The sequence below is a fragment of the Triturus cristatus genome, chromosome 5_1, assembly GCF_964204655.1.
Source record: "Triturus cristatus chromosome 5_1, aTriCri1.1, whole genome shotgun sequence".
Lineage (NCBI taxonomy): Eukaryota > Metazoa > Chordata > Amphibia > Caudata > Salamandridae > Triturus > Triturus cristatus.
Genome location: NC_140587.1, coordinates 446,586,898 through 446,613,464, shown reverse-complemented (window position 1 = coordinate 446,613,464; position 26,567 = coordinate 446,586,898). Strand labels below are relative to the sequence as shown.

The following is a 26,567-nucleotide window of genomic DNA, read 5'->3' as shown; positions in this document are numbered from 1 at the left end:
CTGGGTATCTTCATTACCCTGGACGCTGAGGCCCGATATCAACAGAACTTGCTCCCCCCCCTCCAGCGCCTGAAGGATGACGTGGCGCGTTGGAGGCGCTTGCCGCTCTCACCACTCGGCCGTGCGGCATTGTTTAAGATGATGTCGCTGCCACGTTTCCTATACGCTTTACAGAACACGATGGACGTTGTCCCGGCGCGCTACTTTCGCGAGGTGGAGAGTCTGCAGCGACGCCTGTTCTGGGAGGGTAGGCCGCGTATCGCCCTTGCGAAGCTGACGCTCCCGTGGTACGACGGGGGGGTCGCCCTCCCAGACATCAAACGGGATTACTGGGCCTCCCAGCTGGCTGCGATAAACCACGGCCTTTATGGGCCCGCTCTTAACCCGGCCTTTGAAATGGATAAACTGTTACTGCCGGGTGGCGACTATAGTCGGGCGCTTTATTCTAGGTCGCTCGACGCACGTCTGACGGGCCCTACGCGGGTCGCGGTACGGGTGTGGCACGCGGCAAACTTGGCGATGGGGTGGAAGGATCGGTTGACCCGGGCGACGCCACTGTATGCATCTGAGCGGCTGGGCTCCCTGTGGACCTCGAAGGGCTTTGAGAAGTGGGACATGATAGGCATCAGCAAGGTGGGCGTTCTCTGGACGAGGGGGGGATTCAAAACGTTCGAGGTGCTGCAGACGGAATTCCAGTTGCAGGACAGGGAGTACTTTCGATATATACAGGTCCGTCACGCGCTGTGCTCCGTATTCCCGGATGTTGCCTCCATCCCGGAGTACTCCCCTCTGGAAGATAGAGTGCTGGATGGGCATGTACCGGACGGCACGATTTCATTAATTTACAAAAAGCTCATCAATGATCGCTCGGGACTGCTGACTAGCCTTCGTGAGGCGTGGGGGGCTGATGGATTGGAGCTGGATGACGAGGACTGGGTGTCTGCGGTGGCATCCCCGAAAGAGGTGGCCATACCGGCTCGCCTTCGCTTCGTCCAGCTCAAGATACTCCATAGGGTCTATGTTACGGGGCCGGGTCTGATGCGTATGGGCTATGCCGTGGACGGGTTGTGTAAGCGTGGGTGTGGTTCTTCAGGGACCTTCCTCCATATTTTGTGGGAATAACCGGAGGTGGCGCAATTCTGGCGTGGTGTGCATGCGGTGTTGCAGGCGGTCACGCATGTGACGCTGCTTCCCGAGGCGAGGAGATGTCTGCTAAATGTGTGGGAGCCGACCGACTATTCAGTGCCGCAGACGTGGTGGGTGACTCTGGGATATATGGTGGCCAAGCGTGATATTGCACAATTGTGGGGTTCCCAGAGGTTGCCAACGGTCTCGGCGTGGAAGGACAACATGGATTGGTGTATGTTTCGGGAAAAGGTAGTGTATGTTGCGAGAGGTAAGCCTGGGAAGTGGGTGAAAGTGTGGGGCCCCTGGAACACCTACCGTGGCGGAATTTGTACCCCGCCGCTGACGCCTGATCTGTCACTGGCCCCGTCTCCTTAGTCTGCTTGTCTCCCTGGTTCTGGGCATTGAGTTCACTTTGTCTCCGTCCCGACCTATCCCCCCCCCCCCGCTATTCCTGTGGATCAGTAGGGTCCTCCCCAGGGGAGCTCATGCTGCTGCTTTGACTATTGGCTGCCTTGTGGATTTGTTTTTCGTTTCTTATATAAAAATGAAACCGTCATGTGGGGGTCCGGACGGTGTGGCTGCCAACGCTTCTTTCAACTCCTGTGACCTCTCTCACGCCGCAGCGTGTGTTTACTGATTGTATTATATGCTCTTACTGTTTGCTAGCGGCCGGCCTGAAGGTTGTAGGCCCATCTTTGTATATCTTTTGGATTCTGTAATAAACGGTTTCCAAAAAAAAAAAACAAAAAAAAAAAAAAAATGTACAGCTCCTTTCCTCAACAGAGATGAAAGAGCAAGCAATTAAATTATGGAAGCACAGTCTGAGCAGATTAACTACCTTCTCTACCTGTCCTTAATGCGCTCTCAGACCTCTAGCTCAAGCATTGTTCTCTGGGACAGCTCTTAGTGCATTTGGAGGAATGCAGTGTCCTTATGAATGACAGTCCGGTTGTAAGGCTTTTCAGTAGCTCACTGAATCATTTATATCAGATAGGAATGTGAATTGAATTAACGTCACCCACTGATAAGTGCTCAGATTACATTCCTGTCCATCGGTTTCCTCCCAGCATGCCACTCTAGATTGAGGCTCACCATATGTAAATCAGTACTGACCCTGCTCCTCATGGAAACAATGCATCCCAAACTGCCAGGCAAGACCCCCCAAGAAGGGAACACAATCAAACCCAGACCGGTTTTGGGCTATTGGGGCCTTGTCACTAGGGTTCAGCTTGAGTCCAGTGAGCACCGTACCTACATCTGGGCATACCCGTCGCATTTAGGACACTACTACAACAAATAGTAATGTGGTAGATTTTATGCTTGAATTTATCTCAGCCACGAGCGATCGCACAGGCCGCATTCTACTGCATCATTTTTCGCCCACCATGAGACTGTAAACAGAGGTCCCCCATATACAAATCCATAGTGACCGTGCTCCTCATAGGGACAGAACATCCTGACTGGGTGCATTTTAAGGCCTTTGAGAGTGCAGGACCCATGCCTGGGTATACATGTTGTACTTAGGCATCAACAAGGTGATGCATATATTGTTTAGATTAATCTCAGCCACTGGCGATCGCTCCAGGTTACATTCCAGTACAATTTTACCATGAGGAGATTGGTTAGTACGTATATGCATAAGGCAGGCGTCTGTCTAGACTGACACAGTGAGCGAAAAACCATGGGTTGGAATGCTACCTAGAGTCATTGACAGTGGCTTAGACTGTTTCCTAGCACTCCTTCCTTCACCTTTTATATGTTTCTTCTAAATGTTTGTCACTTAGATTTAACAGAACTGTTAATGATGTTTAAAAAATAAATCACAGATGTCTGCGTGTGACTGATGACAAGCTATAGAATGAATATGTTACTGATTACTTGTGCAGTATTTGTGAGCATCTGTGAAACTGTGGTTCAAGCACATGAGATCAGCATACCATAAGTGACTAACTAGCCTCATCCAGCAGGTACAAAGGTTTTGGTTAAAGAGCCCTGTGCACGTTTGGCTCTTCTCAATGAAACATTCTCACATTGCCCCTTCACAGAAGACCTATTAGAAGTACCTTACATGGTTGAAACCCATCTTTTATTCATTCTGTGTGTGTCAGATATTCTCTAATAGCCATTTATTTCACTTCACCAGGGCTTCATTGTTCCCCTGTAAATCTTCATGCCACCAATCATCAACTCAGTGATCTGCAGCTCATTTTCATGTGGTGGAGAATCAGTCTGAGCACTGCACAACAGCAGACAACCAATGAATGTTGAATTCCTTCGGGTTTGTGAAGGGAAAGTGTACATGTCAAAAGTACACATGTACCTGTCAAATAAAGCTGAAAATAACAAGTTGCGAGGAGTGGGCAGGGAATTTTCCTATTGGTTTTGCCCTCCATATGTAACCACACAACGTATTTAATTTTCAGGTGAGTAGCCCATTTCAAGTTCTCCGTGAGACAATTACTTTGTGGGTATGTCCTTGACATAGCTATGGATACCCCTGGCTGGCTCACAGTCTGTTTTACTTGAGTATTGCCGCCGTGGGACTACTAGACATACAGGATGAATATCTGTGGTGGATGCTTATATGTCTATCATGTTCTCCATTCAGGTTGCCCAGTTCAGGTTGAGCGGCGTCATTTGGAAGGCCACTTAGCCCTGTGTGAGCATCGGAGCCGCGAGTGCCCAAATGGCTGTGGCTATGCCATCCTCAGTGCAGAGGACCTGCAGCATAACTGCATTGTGGAGCTGAGGACAGAGCTCGAGCTACTCAGGTGAAACATGTCAACATCTAAGGTCTCTACAGCATCTTCTTTTAACAGTCGGTGTAATGTGCAGGCTACTCTCAAGCGGCACTGAAGTTCCAGACTCCAGTTTACTCTTACAATTTTTTAACTATAGTTTGTCATGCTGTGCCATGATAAAGCAAGCCAGGTGAACGTCTCCAACATGGCTTATCCTTTAAGACTGTCTGTATAATGCCTTGTGCTTTTACTCTACTCATTTTTAGTCTAGGGTATCTAAAACCAGATACTCTGTAATATGTGTCAGATTTAATGGGTTTGTCATAAGGATAGTTGTTTCTTGCATATCTAAGTCTCATTGTACATAGTTTCCAGGCGGTCTTTCCTCCGATAAACTGTACCCATTTGTTGCTATATAACCATGTTGTACTCATTGCAAAGCAACACCCAGTAATAGAGGTGTGGGTCCAGGGTCTGATTGTAGTACATTCACAACACAGTGCCTGCAGGTTTAATTTCAAAGCACACAAATCAAATGAAGATAAAGTACTTAAATCAACTTGAAATTAGCAATTTGGGAAATGTTAGGTCTCTTGGCACAATCCTCCATTGAGGAAGAAAGCAAGATTCGTCAGAATGCTTCGGCTTACTGTTAGTTCACACAGTCTCTCCAGTTCAGGAAATGTGTTCGAACTTCATTGTCCCAGAAGCCCATTCCAGTGTAATGACCGTGCTCTGATCCTCTGCCCAAAAACCACATAGCTAGTGTGGGCATTGCAAAATCGATATTGAATACATTAGAATTGTTGAAAAGCAAAAGCATCCTAGAAAAACAATTCTCTTTCATAACTATCAGAAGGTTATAAAGGCACAAGTGCCAGTCTACAGCTAGGAGATTGGCATCTACCACAAGCACTATCACCAGAATTTTAAATTATTTCCTCTATTTTTTGACATTTGGGAGATGAGCTTCAAAGTGCCAACAGCAAGCCCCTTCTTCCAGAAACTGTTCCATCTCTGTGATGCCAATACTTTAGTGGTAACAGTCACAAATGTTATTGTACATTGTTTTGCCTGATAAGGTGGTTAATACCAGTACGCCCATGGTGGGAAAGTGTCTACTACTGAGTGCTTTAACAGGCTGTGTTGCCTTTTTACTTCTCATTATTTATTAGTGTGTTGGGGGTGGCAGAAAGTGACAGGGAGGGGTTGGTTGTATGTTAAATGTTTCTGAGGGAATTGTATCACCTTTGCTGCTTGGGTACCATCCTTATAGCTACGCACCTACATTTCTCTGAGTTCCCATCTTGTGTCTATGCTGCAGTTGGACAAAAAGTGCTGTGCTGCACTGTACATTTGAAAGACCTGCACCGCAGAATTTGCAAACCAGTCAGTAATTAGCTGATAGGCACTCTCTTTGACATATACTTTTTAGCTTCTTGTGATCCATTCACAGGACTGTCTTCCTTATTTGCTTCTAAGCAAGATGGGTTGTGTTAGGTACCCATATTTTAATTTGCTGGATATGCTGTTCAACACCTGCGCTGTTCAACACTGATTGCACTGACACTGTTGCCCTCATCAAGAACACGAAAAAGAAGATCCACCAAGCAAGACAGCTGGTACACCAAGGACCTCAGGACAGCTAAGGTCCACTGCAAGCACCTAGAGAGACAGTGGCGCACCAACAAAGACCCAGCCAACAGAATCAGAACCGCCTACAAATCCGCACTCAACCTATACCACCTCCAGCTACATGGGATGAAGAAAAAAGCTCTGGCATCGCGCAGCAAAGCTAACCCCAACGACTGTGAGGAGCTCTTCTGCATAATCACGGAATTCACCAAACCCGCAAACAGCAACAGCTCTCTCTTTCAGGACCTATGCAACAGCCTTGCCAATTTTTTCCACAACAAATTTGCCCAAATCTACAGCAACGCCTGCCCCCAAATCAAGTCCAAAGAATTTTTCAACAGCCACTCCTTCACACACACGACCATCCCAAGGCTAACCACCTGGAACCACCTCACCACTCAGGATGAAATCCATCCACTCATGGGACTCATCCTACCAATGCCCCCACCAAATCTTCAACCCAGGAGCACCCCGGATCGGCCTCAAACTTTCCACCCTACTCAACACCTTACTGGATTCTGCCACCTTCCTGGAAGACTGGAGGCATGCAGAAGTCACCCCCTGCTGAAGAAACCTTCATGGGACCCTAAGAAACTCAGCAACTACAGACCCATCTCCCTGCTCCCTTTCACCGTCCAAAGTCATTGAAAAAGCCATCAATCAATAACATAACATCTACCTGGAACACAGTCACCTCCTGGATGTAGCAATCTCACCGCAAGGTACCAAGTCAATGCAGTGCCATCCTCCTGCTTCTTCATCCTGTGCATTCTATATATGATTTTCAAGTGACTTTCCCAAAACGCAAGACGTACCATCACCCAAGCCTCCATCACCAGTCGACTGGACTATGGAAACGCCCTGTATGTAGGAATCGAGGCCCACCTAGTTCAAAGACTACAGACCATCCAGAAAGCGGCAGAAAAACTGATCCTGGATCTCCCTCGTCACAACCATATCACCCCCACTTCAAAAAAAACTCCACTGGCTACCAGTTCAGAAGATATGAGAGTTCAAGCTCATCACCCAGTCATTCAAAGGCCTGCACAACTCTGGACCCGCCTACATTAACCACCACCTGAGATTTCACAAACCATCCAGACACCTCCCCTCCACCTCATTGCGCTCGCCCATATCTCCCGCATACAACTCAGCAGAGCAGGACGCTCCTTCTCCTACCTCGCAGCAAATGCCTGGAACTGCATAACCCTGTACCTCAGGACCTTTCCTACTCTCCAGGACACTAAAAACCTGGCTCTTCGACGGAGACCATGGACCCTGCCAGCGCCTGGATACCCTCATGGGTGACAAGTCACGCTTTACAAGTCAACTGACTGACTGATTGATTGATGGGTAAGCTGGCATGGATAAACTTTGTAAGGCAGTTGATCTTGAGACTTTGCCATGATGTGGGTTGCATTGGGTTGGATATCCTTGGAACAGTAACCCTATGCTATCCTGTTCCAGATTGTTTCTTTCTAGGTGATCTTGGTAATTTTTTTCTGATCAGAGAACATTTATATTACCTAGCACACTTCACAGGGAGCTTATATTACAAGAGTGGTGTTCCACGGGTGAATGCTACATGTTGATGAAGCGGAGAGTGCACTAAAGTGTGACTTCACCCTATGTTTCCCTAGACCAAGTAATGGCTAAATAGACCGTTGGGGCATTTCAATAATGGAAGGGCTATAGCTTGGTCTTAGCCTGAAGCCTCTAGTGCAAGAACATTACTGCTAATTCACATTAAACGTCTTTTCTGTTCTCCATGATTAAAACTCTCACTTCCCTAATGTTGTTTTAATTTTGGGTGCTTTTGTACATCAGGGAATATGACGGGTGCCCTTTATTCAGGCTCTTCAGTTATAGACCCAGTATGATGCATGTAATATGCTGCCCCTCTCCTCCTTAGATTACTTGTTCACAAATGTAAAATTGAATGAGTTGGAAGCCTTTCTGTTTGTTTAAATTTGTGTAAGGAGGTCAATCCGTAGCCTCTAAGAATATTTCACTTGAATCTGAGAAATTGCAATTGCCCCTACCCTTCTTGCTGAAATGAACTGGGAAGGCCAAGGACTGCATTTTAATATATTCAGACCCTCTTAAACGTTGTGTCCAGCCCATCCTCTATATCGGTGTCCCGCTCATTTAGAAGGGATGCAGCCACATGCTTATATAGTTTGAAAGTTGGATTTTGTGGATTCAGACCCCAACTTGCACTGCTGGGTTTATGGGATGTCTCATCACAATGGAACTAGAGGACAAGCAGATGCTAATTTACTTCAATTTAAATGGTTGCCTTCAACTGTTTGAGTATAGTTCAGACTCTGAGTGTCTTGTGTATTTATTTTTAACTGCTAGATTTCCTAGATATAAGGGGGAGTTTGAAACCATCAAGTAGTCCACCTTTGACTTGAGCCAAGCACAATGCACAGTGCAGAGGAAAGGTTGACCAGGGACAGTCCACCACATTAATGTTCTCCAGAGCCAGGGATTGCAAAGCAGCTTTCTGTTCCTGTGGGTGAAGAGAAAGACTGCTAAGAAGACACACTAATAGGAAGCTCAAGACATGAGGACCAGCTGCCCCCTGCAATATCTGACCATGAAAAGAAGCACCACTCTTATTAGCCCCAGGAGACTGCGTGACCTTAGCCATCTCTGATAGAATGATGGCACAGTATATTGGAAGTGTCCCTTAGAGCTACTATGAACTGTTATCCACCGCACCTTCTGTTTGGCATGATGTCACATTGATCCATTCATAACAGTCTTGTCACAACTTGAACAGTCTGTGTCCCCAGCTTCTTTGCATCCATGTGCATCAATGATCATGAGCAATATGCTATGTAACCCATAATTTCTGTGTGCGTGCGCATCAGCCAGTGGGAGCCCATCCACTCCCTGACCTGTCATGCACTGCTGAGAAGCAGCCATCCTGCATAATGGAGCTAAGGATAATCTGTGTTGCAATGGTGTGCTTGAAAAAGAGGAAGCCATTGGAGAACATGAGCCTGGTTCAACATAGATATTACAGTAGTCATCCTTCTCTAGACTTGACCGTTTCTTTCTCCCGGCGACTCACTTATCGTGGGTGCTAGGTTCATGTATCATGCTGGAGGAGATCTCTGATTGTCTGTTGAATTACACCTGGTTGCATGAGAGACGTCTTGACCAGTGACGACTAAACATATGGTTTTGGAGTGTTTAGAGATCTTGCGAACAGAGGTACAATCATAATTCAAGTTTAACGTCCATTCTGTCTCCTCTGCCAATATGCATATTTAGGGCTGTACTCCTGAGGAAAGCCAAATCATATTGTCATAGTAAGGAGAAATGAAGGAGTGAAATATGACCACACTAGAGCCCACAATACTTGAACTCAAGGGGGATTTCACCATTCCTCCGACTACCAGAGGAAGAGACACGGAGGTCTGGACCGGAGGACCCGAGAGAACTACAGAGCCTGGAGGCCACCTACACGGCGTCTCGCCCTGCCACGCGCCTGGAGGAGCGGGCTGGGAAAGGTACGGGGCCGAATCCTGGGCTTACTGTCACCACGGGGAGGGAGATAGCTGTCTTGGGGTGGTTTATCCAGGGAGGTGACGGGACTTTACCTCTCAGTGGTTGTGGGAGTAGAAGGACTCGACTCACCCACAGAGCTCCTCTTGATCCACGTGTGATTTTGGTGGGGGTCCCCGGTGACTCCTCACTTCCCCCCCCCCCCCCTCACAACCCTCAAAGGACAAGAACAGACCCCTAAATATTTGCTCTCCCTTCTTTACATGTCCACGGAGGCCACCGTTTAAGAGGGACCCCGGACAAGGAAGAAGACCACCGCGCGCCTGTCTACACCAGGAGGAGGAGGAAGAGGAGAGAGACCGAACTAGTGCTTGTGAACTTTAAATAAAACCCCCCCCAAACTTCGTATATCGTCTAGCCGTATTCTTGATCTATACACAGGGAATACATGGTGAAGGCGACAAGTGGCGAGCCAGATAGGAGACGTTGGACTGTGAACCTCCACCCGATACAGGATGGAAACCTTCATACATCAAATGAAGGAAAGTCAGGCTAAGATGGAGTAGGCAACAGAGCGGACCTCCTCCCAGGCGGAAGCCGATCAGGCTGTGTTTACTTCGGCTATCCAAACACAAGCCGATAATCTGGTAAAATTGGCAGAAGGACAAAATCTTCTCATGGCCTCCCTCGGTCAGGCCAGAGCGGCCGCACCTCCGGGAACGGTGGTCCCCCTTCAGAAGTATACCCCCGGTGAAGATCCGTTGGCTTTTTTTCTGAATTTTGAAAGGGCCGCAAGGGCAAGTGCTTGGGCAGGAGAGAGGTGGCCCTTTTATCTTGCCCCATTGTTAGTTGGAGAAGCACAAGCGGCTTATCAAGCCGTGAATAAGGATGGGACCGCTAACTATGCACTGGTGAAACAATATATTCTAGATAGACTAGGAGTGGACGAGGAGACGCACCGATTGCGATTCCGGCAGGAGCGTGGGGCTCCCGGGGACATACCCAAGACTCTTTTCTTTAAACTTAAGGAAGCGGCTGATCTGTGGTTGAAACCCCAAGAGTCCAATATGGAGGATGTAATGAAGAAAATCTATCTGGAACAATTCCTGGAAGCCCTCCCCTATGCTAGCCAGCGCTGGCTAAGGCAACACGCTGGTTTAACCCTGGAACAGGCAGTGGAAATGGCCACTTCTTATGCCCGAGCTCAGGGCAGACCCAACCCCAAAGAACCAGAACGACCAGCTAAGCTTGTTCCACCAGGAAGGGGCGAGAGGAAGCCCGGTAAAATAGTCCCTGAGCCCGTACGGTCCCGAGGAGCACGGCCCGACAACCTTCCCTTTGCGTGCCCCCAATGTTATGTGTCAAGAATTCCTGTCATACAAGGGAAACACGCCCTTATGTAAACAGGAGAGCTGTTACATAACTCAAGGGAAACACGCCCTTATGTAAACAGGAGAGCTGTTACATAACTCAAGGGAAACACGCCCTTATGTAAACAGGAGAGCTGTTACATAACTCAAGGGAAACACGCCCTTATGTAAACAGGAGAGCTGTTACATAACTCAAGGAAAACACGCCCTATAAAGGGAGGAACCGGGAGGTACAAGGCTGTCGGATATTGTGTTTACACCGACGTACCTGCTTCGTGAAGAGCAGTGTTCCGGAGTGGTGCTCCAGTAAGGCAAGAACGGAGGTAGGTCGAGTCGTTACTCCCTGGGCCGTGTCTTGCCCCATCGTCACCTGTGAAGGACCCGGAAGCTCTACCGGTCAACCATTGAGCTTCGCTTTTTGACTCGGCTGAGTCCAAGCGCAGTGGCGCTTTTGCTGGTTGGAGTCGTAACTCCCAGCCCGACCAGAGACACAGGGACTGCCAGCTGTAACGCACACCAGGAGGTGTTTGCCGCGTTACAGACTCGGAAGTCCACAGGATCGATCGAGCGGCTGCTCTCGGTTCAGTCTTCTTGCTTGTGATTGGGGTATCGGTGACGCATCACCAGGAGGTGACTCCGCGTCCCGGTGCAGTCTGAGGAAGAGGTTGAGCGGCTGCTCCCTTCAGGTAGAGACCCCGGCTGGGTGTTTCCCTGACTCCTCGATTCTCCCCAACACTCTTCGTGCCCCTCACAGCCTACCGATTGGCATTGTCGGCCATTTCATTTCTGCCCTCTGTTGGCATACGCCGGGATCGGCGTATATGCAGAGGACGGTTAGGACCATCCGTGCTGTGGGCTGGTAACGTACTTAGCCTGGAGGATTCCAGTGACTATAACTTTTGTTTGTTCTTTGTATTTTATTTGCCTTCATTAAAAGAACTAACCCTTCACAAGTGGTTGCGTCCTCATTGTCGTGTCTGTTAAACGATCCTGAGACGTTCAGGGCGTTACAAAATATCCGACCTTAATAACACTAACTGTCTCCCGGTCGATAACAGACATGGCAACACTTGATGATGTGCTGGCTGCTTTAGCGGCCATGCAAGTTGAAGTGGCTGCCTCTAGGCAAGAAACAGCCGATGTAAAAGCCAGACTGGATGCTATCCAATTGGACCCGCTCACGCCCAGCACCTCCCTCACGAACCAGACCCCTGCGGTAGTAGTGGAAATGCCGGTAGCCATCCCCTTGGCAACACCAGAGAGGTACAGTGGGGATCCTAACACAGTGCAGGTATTCCTCACACAAGTGGCGCTACATTTATCGTGCAAACCAAAGGCGTTCCCCACGAGTCAGGCTCGTGTGGCTTTCCTTATATCCTATTTGGCTGGAAACGCGGCACAATGGGCCGTACCTCTGGTGAGCAGGGACGACCCCCTCTTATGTGATTGGGGTGCTTTTCGCGAGGAATTCCTGAAGGTATTCGACAGAAGGGCTGACTCGTACACGGCGGACCGTGAAATGCTTGAGTTGAGACAGGGATCCAACGACCTGGTGCAGTATCTCAACGCGTTCCGAAGGCTGGTTGCGGAAACCAAGTGGCCTGTTGCTAAACAGACGGCACTCTTCCATCAAGGGCTGTGCGATGAGCTCAAGGACGCCGTGGCTCATATTGACCCTCAACCCAAGACATGTGAGGGCCTTATCAACCTGGTATTACGGCTGGAACATAGGCTAAGTGAAAGAAAGGGGGATCATGGGAGAAAAGGAAAATCCCTTCCATCCTATGTGACGGTGGGAAGTCCTGAAACTTCCACCGCATCCAAGGGAGAACCCATGGACATCAGCGCAATACGAGCGAGCCTCACAGCCACGGAGAAAGAGTCACGCCGTAAACAAGGATTGTGCCTATATTGTGGCAAAAAAGGCCACTACGTACGTGAATGCCCTGCCAAACCGAAGACGTCACGTTATCGGGCCAACCGGTCGGTAACAGCCGTGGTGGACATACCGGCGGAAAACTAGAGGACTCCAAGACCAGAGAAGGGGCATCTCGGAGTCACTCATCCATCCCTTCACTTTCCAACTCGGTCACTAAGGGACAACGACACCTGTTTATCACGGTGCACGTGGGAGTGCATGACCAGTGGATACCCGTTGTGGCCATGGTGGATTCAGGGGCCACTGGCATGTTTATGGACCACAACGAGGCATGCAGGCTAGGGCTAGTGCTTCTTCCCAAAGCAGTACCCGAAGACGTCTATGCGGTAGACGGAAGGCGATTGGTGACGGGGCCCATCGGACAGCACACGGGGGTCCTTCCGATGAGATATGGGAGGAACCATTTGGAACAAATCGATTTTAACATCATCCGAGCGCCCCAATATGGCGTCATATTGGGATTGCCGTGGCTACAGAAACACAACCCCTTTGTGGATTGGCCAACACATCGCATCGAAATGACGTCACCGTATTGCATCCTGCATTGTGGAATAAGAACGGAATCCCTTGACGCAGATGAGAGCGGGAGTCAGACGGTGGCTACAGCGGCAGAAAAAGATGTGGCTCTCCCCCAGGCTTATCACAGTTTTGAGGATGTATTTGATGAGGTGAAGGCGGAAGTGCTACCACCACATAGACAGTTTGACTGCCAGATCGACCTGGTGCCAGGGGCCAGCGTTCCCAGCGGCAGGCTGTATGCCCTGACGGAGCCTGAAAACGTGCATCTCCGGGGGTACCTGGATAAACTCCTCAAGCTAGGATTCATCCGCCCGTCCAAGTCTCCGGCCGCCTCGCCACTCTTCTTCATCCCGAAGGCTAATGGGGAGCTGAGAGCCTGTGTGGACTTTAGGGCATTGAATGCGATAACCATAAAAAATCGGTACCCCTTGCCTCTCATCAGTGTACTTCTGGAACAGGTCAAGAAAGCTCGTATCTACACCAAGTTGGATTTGAAAGGGGCATACCATCTGGTGCGCATGAGGGACGGAGACGAGTGGAAGACCGCCTTTAAGACCAGGTTCGGCCTTTTTGAGTACCTCGTCATGCCGTTCGGTCTGTGCAACGCCCCGGCAGCCTTTCAGTACTTTTTGAATGAGGTATTCAGAGAGGAGTTGGATATCTACGTGGTCGTATATATCGACGACATCCTCATCTATTCGTCCAGTGTGGAGGAGCACGTACACCACGTCAAAGCTGTGCTCCAAAAGCTGAGGGAAAACATGCTGTTTTGTAAACTCAGCAAGTGTGACTTCCACGTCACATCCGTGGAATTCCTCGGAGTGATGCTGAGTCCAGAGGGACAGGAGATGGCAGAACGAAAGATCAAGGCGGTGAAAGAATGGCCGGTGCCCCAAAGCGTGAAGGACGTCCAAAGTTTCATTGGCTTCGCCAACTTTTACAGGCGGTTTATAGATGGATTTTCAGGAGTGGTGGCCCCAATCACACAGCTACTGAGGAAGTCCAAGGAGTTTGTCTGGTCCCCTGAAGCGAACAAAGCCTTTGAGGCCCTGAAAAGCGCCTTTGGTAAGGCGCCGGTGTTGGCTCACCCCGATCCGGATCTCCCCTACGTGGTGGAAGCGGACGCGTCGGATGTGGCGCTGGGGGCTATCTTGTCCCAACGCAACCACGACACAGGGGTGCTTCATCCCGTTGCGTACATGTCCCGCAAACTCAACGACGCCGAACGCAACTACCATATTGCGGAGAAGGAGCTTCTCGCAATCAAGGACGCCTTCACCGAATGGAGGCATTGGTTGATGGGGGCAAGACATGTGGTATCGGTGTACACGGACCATCGGAACCTACAGTTCATGACGGCCACTAGACACCTTTCTCCCAGGCAGCTGCGGTGGATGATCTTCTTTGCGGGGTTCAACTTCCGCATCACATATCGGCCGGGGACGGAAAACCGGAAGGCGGACGCCCTGTCCCGTCAATCTGCAGTTAAGGAACCATTGCCTGCAACCGAGCGTTCCATCATTTCCCCGAGGATGGTATTGGGGGTTATCCAACCGGATACTTTCCTGAGGGGAATAAAGAGAGGGATCAGGTCATTCGCATGGCGGAGGTGGCTCCTCAGTCACAGAGAATGGCAGCTTAAGGACGGGATACCCCTGAAGGGCAGGTGCCTATTGATACCCACGCCTAGGCTAAGGAAACAAGCATTCATCTGGTGCCATGACTCTCCATGCGCAGGTCATTTGGGCTTTGAAAAAACGGTGGCTAGCATGGGACGGCATTTCTGGTGGCCAACCATGAGAGTGGATGTCAGGAGGTGGGGACAGGAGTGTCCTACGTGTGCTACCATGAAGGCCGACCATGGCCGAACCCAAGGGCTCTTACATCCACTTCCGACCCCGGATAGACCATGGGATAGCATATCACTGGACTTCGTGGTGGGCCTACCGGTAGACCAGGGGATGACGGCAATACTGGTGGTGGTGGATTACTTGACGAAAATGGGGCACTTCATCCCCTGCAAGAGAGTCCCTACGGCCGGGGAATTGGCGTCACTACTCCTAAAGAATGTGGTACGACTGCATGGATTACCTGGGGTGATCGTGTCGGACCGGGGGTCGCAGTTTACTGCACAATTCTGGAAGACTTGGTGCACTGCGCTGCATGTTAAGACCGCCCTGTCCACCAGCTACCACCCTCAAACGGACGGCCAAACCGAGCGCCTGAACCAAACGCTCAAACAGTATCTGCGATGTTTTGTGGACCAGGGCAGGGAAGAATGGGTCGACTTGCTATGGGTTGCAGAGATAGCCTATAACAACGCCACTCACAGCTCCACACAGTCATCTCCGTTCTATAGCAACTATGGCCAACATCCCAGGTTCTTGCCATTTCTACATCCGTTCATAGAGGACAGGATTCCCGCCACAGCGGACAGGGTGGCACACATAAAAGACACGTTGATGCGCTCAAGGGCTGTCCTAATAGAGGCCAAGAGAAGATACAAGGCTGCGGCAGATAGGAAGAGAAGGCCCGGGCCACTGTACCGCACTGGAGACTACGTCTGGATATCCACAAGAAACATGAGGTTTCGAAAGAACAGTGTGTTCCATCCCAAGTACATGGGCCCCTATCGAATTACCAAGTGTATGGGTCCCGTGAACGTGAAGGTGTGCTTGCCCCAGTCATTGCGGATACACCCTGTCTTTCATGTATCATTGCTCAAACCAGCACCCTCCAAGCCGTCTGGGACACCTAGGCCGGTATGCGTGGAGTCGGAGGTGGAGTATGAAGTGTCGGGCATACGGGCGTCCAAATGGCGCAGGGGGAAGCTGTGGTACCTGGTTGCGTGGAAAGGCTATGGCCCGGAGGAGCATTCATGGGAACCGGCTGAAGGGGTTCATGCTCCGCGCTTGGTCTCCTTGTTCCATCGGCGTTTTCCTGCCAGCGCTGGACCCGTGGGGAGCCGCTGAGAGGGAGGATGTACTGTCAAGAATTCCTGTCATACAAGGGAAACACGCCCTTATGTAAACAGGAGAGCTGTTACATAACTCAAGGGAAACACGCCCTTATGTAAACAGGAGAGCTGTTACATAACTCAAGGGAAACACGCCCTTATGTAAACAGGAGAGCTGTTACATAACTCAAGGGAAACACGCCCTTATGTAAACAGGAGAGCTGTTACATAACTCAAGGAAAACACGCCCTATAAAGGGAGGAACCGGGAGGTACAAGGCTGTCGGATATTGTGTTTACACCGACGTACCTGCTTCGTGAAGAGCAGTGTTCCGGAGTGGTGCTCCAGTAAGGCAAGAACGGAGGTAGGTCGAGTCGTTACTTCCTGGGCCGTGTCTTGCCCCATCGTCACCTGTGAAGGACCCGGAAGCTCTACCGGTCAACCATTGAGCTTCGCTTTTTGACTCGGCTGAGTCCAAGCGCAGTGGCGCTTTTGCTGGTTGGAGTCGTAACTCCCAGCCCGACCAGAGACACAGGGACTGCCAGCTGTAACGCACACCAGGAGGTGTTTGCCGCGTTACAGACTCGGAAGTCCACAGGATCGATCGAGCGGCTGCTCTCGGTTCAGTCTTCTTGCTTGTGATTGGGGTATCGGTGACGCATCACCAGGAGGTGACTCCGCGTCCCGGTGCAGTCTGAGGAAGAGGTTGAGCGGCTGCTCCCTTCAGGTAGAGACCCCGGCTGGGTGTTTCCCTGACTCCTCGATTCTCCCCAACACTCTTCGTGCCCCTCACAGCCTACCGATTGGCATTGTCGGCCATTTCATTTCTGCCCTCTGTTGGCATACGCCGGGATCGGCGTATATGCAGAGGACGGTTAGGACCATCCGTGCTGTGGGCTGGTAACGTACTTAGCCTGGAGGATTCCAGTGACTATAACTTTTGTTTGTTCTTTGTATTTTATTTGCCTTCATTAAAAGAACTAACCCTTCACAAGTGGTTGCGTCCTCATTGTCGTGTCTGTTAAACGATCCTGAGACGTTCAGGGCGTTACATTATGACTGTGGGGAGTGGGGACACATAGCCCGTTTTTGCAGGAAGAAGAGGGAGAAAGAGGAGGAACCCATGGATGTGAGCTACTCGCCCCACTCCCTCCTATATGCTCAGGAAACGGGCCCAGTGTTTTACGTGAGTGTAAAGGTACAGGGTAAAGAAGTACGGGCCCTCCTAGATTCAGGCTGCAAACACTCAGTAGCAAGGCAGGAGCTCATTCTCCCCTCTTGGGTCCTACCGGGCAGGAGGGTGGGCATAAGGTGTGTACACGGGGACGTTAGGGACTATCCTCTAGCTACGATCCAACTCCAAACAACCACAGGCGCTAGAATGGACGCGATAGTGGGGGTCCTTCCACACCTACCGGAACCGGTCATTTTAGGGACCGACAATCCCTGTTTTACCTCTATGATGCGGGAAGCGCTTAGTCCCACAACATACCGTCAGGTCTCTGTGTTAACCCCAGAACCCTGGGCCAAAGATACCCACTTCCGCACGGCCCAATTGAACGATGCCAGTCTTGTCAATGCCTGGAATAAAGCCCGGGCAGAACAGGACCAACGGAATAGAGCATATCCCACCTTTGTTGAAAGAAATGGTCTCCTCTATCGTTTAGCAAAGGAAGACGCTCCCCTTCAGTTACTGGTTCCCTCTGACTTTAGGGATCAAATTCATTTTTTTGCATGTTGGGGCAGAAAAAACTGGACAAGCAATACTACAGCATTTCTTCTGGCCTGGGGTTTATGCTCAGATACAGAGGTATTGTCAGGAATGTCATATCTGCCAAAAGCGCAATCCGTATGTACCCCCTGCGGTCCCCTTACAACCTCTTCCCATTATAGGCAAACCGTTCGACAGACTAGGGATGGACCTTATAGGCCCCTTGCCCAAGTCTAGTAGGGGACACCAATATGCTCTAGTGTTGATCGATTATGCAACCCGCTATCCAGAGGCCTTCCCCCTTAGAGCAGCCACTTCCACGGCCATAGCTCAACGCCTGGTTGTAGTGTTTTCGAGGATGGGATTCCCTAGAGAAATCATCACTGATCAGGGCACCCCGTTTGTGTCAAAACTTATGAAACAGGTGTGCCTCCAGCTGGGCATCAGACATATAAAAACATTGGTGTATCACCCCCAGACAGACGGCTTAGTCGAACGCTACAACGGAAGCCTTAAACTAACCCTAAAAAAACTTCTGTCTGGGGATGGAAAGAACTGGGACCAATTATTACCTTTGGCCCTGTTTGTACTAAGGAGTCAGACCCAGTCCAGTTTGGGGGCTTCCCCCTTTGAACTTCTCTTTGGGAGAAAACCCAGAACTCTACTCGAGATCACTAAAGACAGCTGGGAGAAAGAAGGGAAATTAGAAGCTGAGGCTCTGCTAGACTATACCCGCCAGTTGCAGTCCAGGCTACATAAATTAAGAACCCTTTCCCATGAACACCTAGCCGTCGCCCAAACCAAGCAAAAGTACTTTTACGACAAGGGAAAAAAGTGGAGAGAACTCGATGTAGGTGATTGGGTTCTGGTGCTGTTACCTACTTCGGCTCAAAAGATGAAGAAGGAGTAGCAGGGCCCCTTTCAGATCATCAAAAAGGTGGGTAGAACCACATACGTTCTACAGGTATCACGTACCAAAACCCAGTTGTACCACGTCAGCATTTTAAAAAAATGGCTAGGAAAGCACCCGAGTTCATCCCAAACCGTCTCCTTTTCCACCCCTCTGCTGCATACTGTAAAAGACGTTCCTATCTATCCTGACCTCTCCACAGGCCAGCGGGAAGCCATCGACTCCCTCCTTCTTCGTTTTGCTAGCGTGTTCTCTGATCAGGCGGGGAGAACCCACCTAGCCGAACACACCATCCCCACCCCCACAGGAGTTGTCGTCAAACAAAAACCTTATAGGATACCCGAGGCACGGCGAGTAGCCTTCCAAACAGAGATACACCAAATGTTGAAAAGTGGAGTGATCGTCCCTTCTCATAGCAACTGGTGTTCCCCCGTAGTCCTAGTGCCGAAACCGGACGAAAGTATCCGGTTCTGCATAGACTTCCGAGCTGTTAATAGGGTCTCCAAACAGGATGCTTTCCCGCTTCCCAGGGTCGACGAGTTGGTGGAGCGCCTTGGTGAGGCCAGATACATAACCACTATTGACCTCACCAAGGGGTATTGGCAGATCCCCCTTGCACCAGCTGACCAGGAGAAAACGGCCTTCTCGACTCCTTCTGGTCATTATCATTTTTCTGTCCTCCCTTTTGGGTTGCACGGGGCTCCGGCCACCTTTCAACAGGCCATGGGCACCCTACTAAAACCCCATCTGTCTTACGCTTCTGCCTACCTGGATGACATAGTTGTCTTCAGTAACACATGGCCCGAGCACCTACAACACCTGAGTAGTATACTGGAAAGCATAGGCCAAGCAGGGTTCCATATCAACGCCAAAAAGTCACGGGTGGCATTTCAACAAGTTAAATATCTGGGGTTCCTGCTTGGGGATGGAAACATCGAACCACAGAAAGAAAAGGTGGCAGCAGTTCAGGCTTTGCGATACCCTAGGACAAAAAGGGATCTTAGAGCGTTCTTGGGATTAGTCGGATATTACAGGAGGTTTATCCCTCTGTTCGCCCATCTGGCTGGACCCCTCACCAATCTCCTCTGTAAATCCCAGTCCCCTCCCCGCTTAGGAGCACCCACAGAACTGGAATCCACTGCTTTTCAGGCCCTCAAAGATGCCCTCACCTCTGCGCCAGTGTTAGTGGCTCCAGACTTTCAGAAGCCCTTTGTCCTCCAGACGGATGCATCGGGGTTGGAATCGGGGCGGTGCTCTCGCAAGAGGATGCTGAGGGTTGCGAGCGTCCTATCCTGTACATTAGCAGGAAACTGTTTCCACGAGAGCAGGCGTACTCCACTGTGGAGAAAGAGTGTTTGGCCGTCAGGTGGGGGGTGGAGAAGTTGCGCTACTATTTGGAAGGGAGATCCTTCATCCTCTTTACAGACCATGCCCCTCTGACGTGGCTTCAGCGTAACAAAGGCCACAATGAGCGCATCCTCCGCTGGTTCTTGGCTTTGCAGCCTTATCGCTTTGAAGTGAAACACCGAAAAGGGCAGGACCAGGGGAATGCAGACTTTCTCTCCCGCTATCCCATTTCCCCCGATCGGGAAAATCCGGGGGTAGGGATGTGTCGCGGGGCCTCGGAAGATGAGGAGGGGTACGAGACAACCCTCTCTGACAACACGTTTACCCCTCCTATGCAGGGTGCAAGCGGCCCCTTTAACGCTGGCTGGCTCGTCTCGGCCGAGGAGACTCCCCCTGTGACGTCATCCTTTGTGCCCCAATCAGCGGCAGGCAGCCCCTGTAAGGCGGAAGTCCGGGAGACCATCAGCGTGAAAGCCCACGGAGAGGAGCAAGGAGCGAGAGCAGAGGAGAGAGAGGCGAACCACGGAGATCGAGAGACGGAGGTCGGCACTGGAGGAGAGCGAGGACCGAAGGAGGTGGAGGAGCAATAGGCGACTACCGGAGGAAGAGACGCGGAGGTCTGGACCGGAGGACCCGAGAGAACTACAGAGCCTGGAGGCCACCTACACGGCGTCTCGCCCTGCCACGCGCCTGGAGGAGCGGGGCTGGGAAAGATACGGGGCTGAATCCTGGGCTTACTGTCACCACGGGGAGGGAGATGGCTGTCTTGGGGTGGGTTATCCAGGGAGGTCCTCTTGATCCACGTGTGATTTTGGAGGTGGTCCCCGGTGACTCCTCACTATCCCCCCCCCCCCCCCCCCCCCCCCCCCCCCCACAACCCTCAAAGGACAAGAACAGACCCCTAAATATTTGCTCTCCCTTCTTTACATGTCCACGGAGGCCACCGTTTAAGAGGGACCCCGGACAAGGAAGAAGACCACCGCGCGCCTGTCTACACCAGGAGGAGGAGGAGGAGGAGAGAGACCGAACTAATACTTGTGAACTTCAAATAAAAGCCCCCCAACTTCGTATATCGTCTAGCCGTATTCTTGATCTATACACAGGGAATACATGGTGAGGGCGACAATAGGTCTATCTCAGCTGGGGTTATCTGGAACAGTAAACTTACGAAGCACTTCGCTGTACTGCTAGAGTACAATCTCACCAAATCCAGGTCTTATAGATCCCTCAGACTGAGGCACATTCTTTAGACTTAACAGTTTTAGCTACACACGTTTTTCAGATTTCAGTCCCATAGAAGCCCAACTGACTGCTGAGCAGAGGTGAACTTTTAAGATCATACTAATTTTGTGGCCAAACACCAGCTTTTCATTTTGGGTAAAGGTATTTCTTCCCAAGCATCAGCTTGTCATCTTGTTTTGAAAACACATTAAAAAAATCATAAATAGTATTTTTTTAATTTTTATATTTCAAATCATTTTTATTGAATTTCAAGAATAGAACAAAAGTAATGACACAGTAATAATGCAACATTAGATGCAAAAATTAGTTTGCGGAAGTTACATTGCTGTCAAGTCATGTGAAGTAAGTCGAAAGGACATTATACAAAAATAGAGAGAGAAAGAAATTATAATAATAATAAGAAAATAATAGTAATAATAATAATAAGCTACTCAAGTGCCTTGCTACGTTAAGTACAGTGAAGCGGTAGAGAGACAGCAGATATAGTCAACATCTGGATAGTATACAGGTTATTATATACAATCAAGGCATATCAAGCAAATATAGATCCATAGTTGTGCTAGAGGAAACTACAATGCAATACAGTCCAGATATATCAAGCAGGTTCAGATTACGCGTTTGTGTTAGGGGGGGAATACCATACATTACCAGTGTGCCATCACCAGTATAGCCCTCAACGAGTGAAGCCTTGTGTGGAATTGAGTCTACTTTCACAGTGGGTCATATGAGAAAGAGTGAGCGTCCAGGGCCTTCCATAGTTTCCTGTGTGATTTACGCCATGGAGAGGCATGGAGTGCTACGTTGCCTGCTCCTCTGAGGAAGGATAACCACTCCTGCCACATCCTAATGAGACCTCTGTGGAGTTTTTCCACTTGTTCAGAACAATTTTACAGGCTAAAGTAAGCATAAGGTCTAACAAGTATCAATTGTTTACATCAGTGATCTTCGGGTCCAGAGCACCTAGCAGGACATAGGAGAATTCCCTTGGGGGGGTTATGTTGGAAGTATTGCCTATACACTCGTAAATCTTATCCCAGAATGCTTGTAGAGTAGGACAATGAAAGAGCATGTGTGCAAGATTACCAACATGAGAGTTGCAGTTCCAGCATGTGGGGCTTTCCCTGTGATTAAGTTTAAAAATTCTTTCAGGTGTCCAGTATTTCCTATTTATTAGCATCAGTTTGGTTTGCGATAATACTGGGGAAGTTTTATTCGAGAAGGGGGTGGTATGTATCTTCTCCCAGTCGAATTTGATATCGCTAGTGTTGGCTTCGGATTCCCATTTTTCCTCACATTTCAAGTGAGGTTCGCGAGGTTTGGGGATAGGAGCTTATATATTTTTGAGACAGTGTGTTGTGACTTTAGTAGTTGTGACATCTTTGAGAGTATAGACGGCTCAGAGGGTTTAATAGAGCGCATTGTGAGGAGAGATTTTAGCTTTAGGAATTTGTAAAAATCTAACGTGTTTAGTCCGTGGCGAGCCTAAAGCATGGAGAATGATAGGGGGAGGTTTCCAGTAAAAAGATCTTTGACTAGATTTATGCCATTTTTTGACCAATGGTCCCAGTGGAGCATATTTCCGTCAACCTTCAATCTCTGGTTATTCCAGAGCGATGTCAAGTTGGATTTATTAATTTTTAATGAGGAGAAGAATTCCAGTCGTAGCAAGGCTCTTTTGGTATTAAGCACGATATACTTCAAATGGGGTAAGGAAGATATATCCATGGTGAGGAGAGCGGGTAAAGGTTTGTCGTAGATGATTGATCTTTCTATGTCTATCCAGACTGGTTTGTATTCAGTCTGAGGGATTAGCCAGTTAGAACCCTGTTTAAACATATGCAGTTTGATAGTTCCTAAAGTTTGGAAGGCCCAGACCAACTTTTTCTTTGGGTAATTGGAGTTTTTTCATAGATATTTTGGGTTTCTTACCGTGCCAAAGGAACGTGTTAAAAAGCTTATATATCTTGTTTAAAAAGTCGTATGAAAACATGCTGGCTAGATAATTGACAAGAGAAGTAATCATCATTTTTAATGTCTCTGCTCTTCCCCACCAAGATAAAAATTTAGATCAGCCATCTAGCAGCGAAGAGATTAATACAATCCTGCTAGGAAGTTCCACCAAATTCCCAACCAACCAATCATGTTACATGCTGGTGACTGCAACAAGGCGCCCAGTTATTTGTTGTTCCCAGTAAATGCTGATTTCCCCTCATGTGCCTATCACTTGCATGTGTGCCAGTTATAAACTATAATAAACTTGCATTTACCCCATATGCTGTGAAGTTGCAATTAACTCCTATCACATGCACAGACATTACTATTCTTAAGTGCGTGTGCATATACAAACACACACACACACACACTTTTTCTCACACATAATCGCTGCCCTCATATGAAAGTGAATGTCATGATGTGCACCTTTTTCCCCTCATATGCTGATCAATGCATCACGTGCCCCTGTGCCTGCCATATAGCTTTTAGTGTCAGAACACACACCTGTTTCTTCAAATATGCCACTAAATGCCATGATGATCTTATATCCTCTATATGCCGGGCGATCCCATAATATATTACCATTCTGCCCTCATTGTCTATACCCATGATGTACCCCTATTCACGCCCATATGCCAGTCAATACCCCCCTGAACAAGGAGCCACATTAATCACTTATGTGCGCACATATACACATACACAGATAAATATAGGCATCCGCAATTACTTGCATCATCACCAACAAATAGTCCTCACTTCTTGCCTCCTCCATTTCCCAGTGTTCCTGCTTGTGTCATGCTGCATTTTTGTGTAGCTCCAGGATCGAGGCCAAGCCCTGGTCAGGAGGAAACCAGAAGGTAAGGTCTGGTAACTTGAGGACAGAGGCCAGGGGCAGGATAGGTAAACTCTGGTCCCTGTTCATTATCTGAGCCTGAGATGGCGCTTCCCAGTCTCCACCAATGATGGCCGGATGCAAAGGTCTCTGCTCTCTCCCCCCCCCCCCCCCCCCCCCTCCCCCCAGCACTTGCATGCACATTGTGCATGTGAAGGATGGCTGCAAGATTCTGCACCCCCCAGCTACGTTTGAGCAGTATGCAAGTGGGAAAATCCAAACTAATGACCTTTAGCTTAGTTATTTCAGAGTGGCAGCTGGCAGAAGTGGAAGGGAACTGCCCACAATGCTGTATTGTAGCAGACGACAAAGGGAAGACCATGGTTTCTGAGCTTTGGGGGTTATCGTTCTCAGGCTGCCCGCCTAGCAGGAAGACTTTTCACAGGCAAGAGCTGTAACTTTTGAAAACTTGTGACAATTGTAGATTTGTGTTGCATGTTTTTTATGCCCATGCAGATAATGAATATTATACTTCTGGCAACAAGATGTTTTAAATTCTTTTTGTTGTATTCTACCTACATTGACATTCCATTATGTATTTTAAAGTATTTGATTTGTACTACCTTTAAACTTATAATTCTTCATTTCATGAAATACTTCTAAATAGATTTGCGCGGTTTCATCTGGTTGTAGCTAAATTTTAGAATCTAGTGGTCATAGCAAGAAATACATGGGTAGCCAACCACTGAAAAGCTTGAATATGTGTATTCTCTCATAGGTCAGAGATGATCTGCAGAGTGGAAGAAACAAAACACGAGATGGAGTCCAGATTGGACTCACAAAGAAGGCACATGGTACAGAAAGAAAGCCTTCTTCAGAATGAAATTGAAGAACTGAAGGTAAAAGCTTTAATTACGGTATATATTTTGATGCTACTCAGACATCATCGTTGTCCTTAGGTTCCCGTACTGAGACAGCATTTCAATAATAAAATTATATCATATCAAAATAATATTTACTAAATAGAAGAACTTTTTTTTATAGCACTTCATACTACAGTTTAGCTGTTTCTTTGCTCCACAAAGAACAGGTATTATTATTTGTTAGACATGGGATCCCTGGCATGATTTTCCCAGTCTTTTTGCCTTCTGACCTCCTGTTTTGCTGACTTCATTTTTGCCTGCTTTAGGATTCTGGGCACTTTATCATTGCTAAGCAGTGTTAAAGTGCATGTGCTCTGTACACTAAACATGGTAATATTGGCTTATCCACAATTGACATATTTAATTTATCCATAGGTCCCTAGTAAAGTGCTCCCTAGGGCGTGTAAATTAAAGACTACTAGTGGGCCTGCAGCACAGGTTGTGCCACCCACGTAAGTAGCACTTTAAACACGGCTCAGGCCTTCCATTGCTGAGCTGGTTTAAACTGATATTTCGACCTGGCAAGTTAACCTACTTGCTAGGCCCAAACATTCCCTTTTACATGTAAGTCACCCTTAAGGTAGGCACTGGGCAGCCCTGAGGGCAGTGTGCAGTGTATTTCAAAAGTAGGACATTTACTTTTAAGTTTTACATGTCCTGATAGTAAAATACTCAAATTCGTTTTTCACTACTGCAAGGCATATATCTCTCCGATAGGTTAACATGGAGATTGCCTTATAACATTGTATAAGTATATATAGTTTCCCAATGGTGCAAGATAGCAAAATACAATTTGGTGTCTGAGGACTCACAATTTAAAAACATAACTTATGGTGAAGTTGGTTTTTGAATTGCAGTTCTAGAAGTGCCACTTTTAGAAAGTTGGCATTTTCTAAAACAATTTGGGGCCTTCTGCCTGTCCCTAGAATTCATGTCTTGGGTGGGTAAAAGTTAGCTTTTTGCATTCTCTCTAGACAGCCGCACACAAAGGCAGAGCAGGTGTGACTGAGCAGCCATCTGCATGAAGGGGGTGGCTGAAAGAAAGGCTGTTGACATAATTGGATCAGAGAGCTGGATCTCTAGACAGACAGTGCACTCTGGAGGTGTTGAATCAGAAGAACAGAAGAAGAGTGAAGGAAATCATTAGGTAACATCCTCCTTCTCAGCAGGGTGAATTGAGTAATAATAAATTATTCCAGATTTTTAAAGCACGAACCTATCACCCCTAAGGGTATCCAGGTGCTTGGGGGCCATCGGGGAGATTAAGTGGGCTATTGCCCAGAGTCGCATGATGCTGCGCTGAGCTGACACCGGTTCTAGGGATCGAACCATGAGCCCGTGCTCCGGAGTCAGGCACTGCACCACACCTCTCTAGCTGGCGCTGTGATTTCTCATTCTACACCACCTCTTTCAAAAATAAATTGATGGAAATCTGTACCTCCCCGTTTATGAAATCTTTCTGGCAGAGAAAATTACCCAGTTATGACTATGTTCAATTCCTTTCAGCCGGTGTGCCCAGCATGCTTGTAACCATATTGGTTTTAATTTTGCGCCAATGTGCAATATGGAGCAAGTAAATTTTACCCCATGTTTGCTTAGTGTCTAATAGAGGAGGGAGCCAACGCTTATACCCTAGACTATCTCCTACTGCGTAAACAGCACACATGGGGCAAAATATTCTGTCCCAGTGCAGAATCGTAGTGGTATGGGGCCTGTCATAAAAACATTTGCTTCTTACACCACCAGAGTGAATGTAACTGGTCAGAAGTAGCGAGGAATGCCAAGTTATGGGATGAACACTTT

The 26,567-nt window shown here is 48.6% G+C and overlaps 1 protein-coding gene across 9 annotated transcripts in view; it reads left to right on the top strand.

Annotated features, from left to right (window-relative positions):
* The window catches only part of LOC146831037 (RING finger protein 151-like), a 313,078-nt gene that overhangs the window by 251,336 nt on the left and 35,175 nt on the right, over window positions 1–26,567 (top strand). For all 9 annotated transcript variants that reach the window (XM_085605257.1, XM_085605254.1, XM_085605256.1 and 6 more), the window contains 2 exons: window positions 3,737–3,899; window positions 24,620–24,740. In XM_085605257.1, the coding sequence (XP_085461383.1) occupies window positions 3,737–3,899; window positions 24,620–24,740 (284 nt within the window). The remainder of the gene's footprint in view (window positions 1–3,736; window positions 3,900–24,619; window positions 24,741–26,567) is intronic.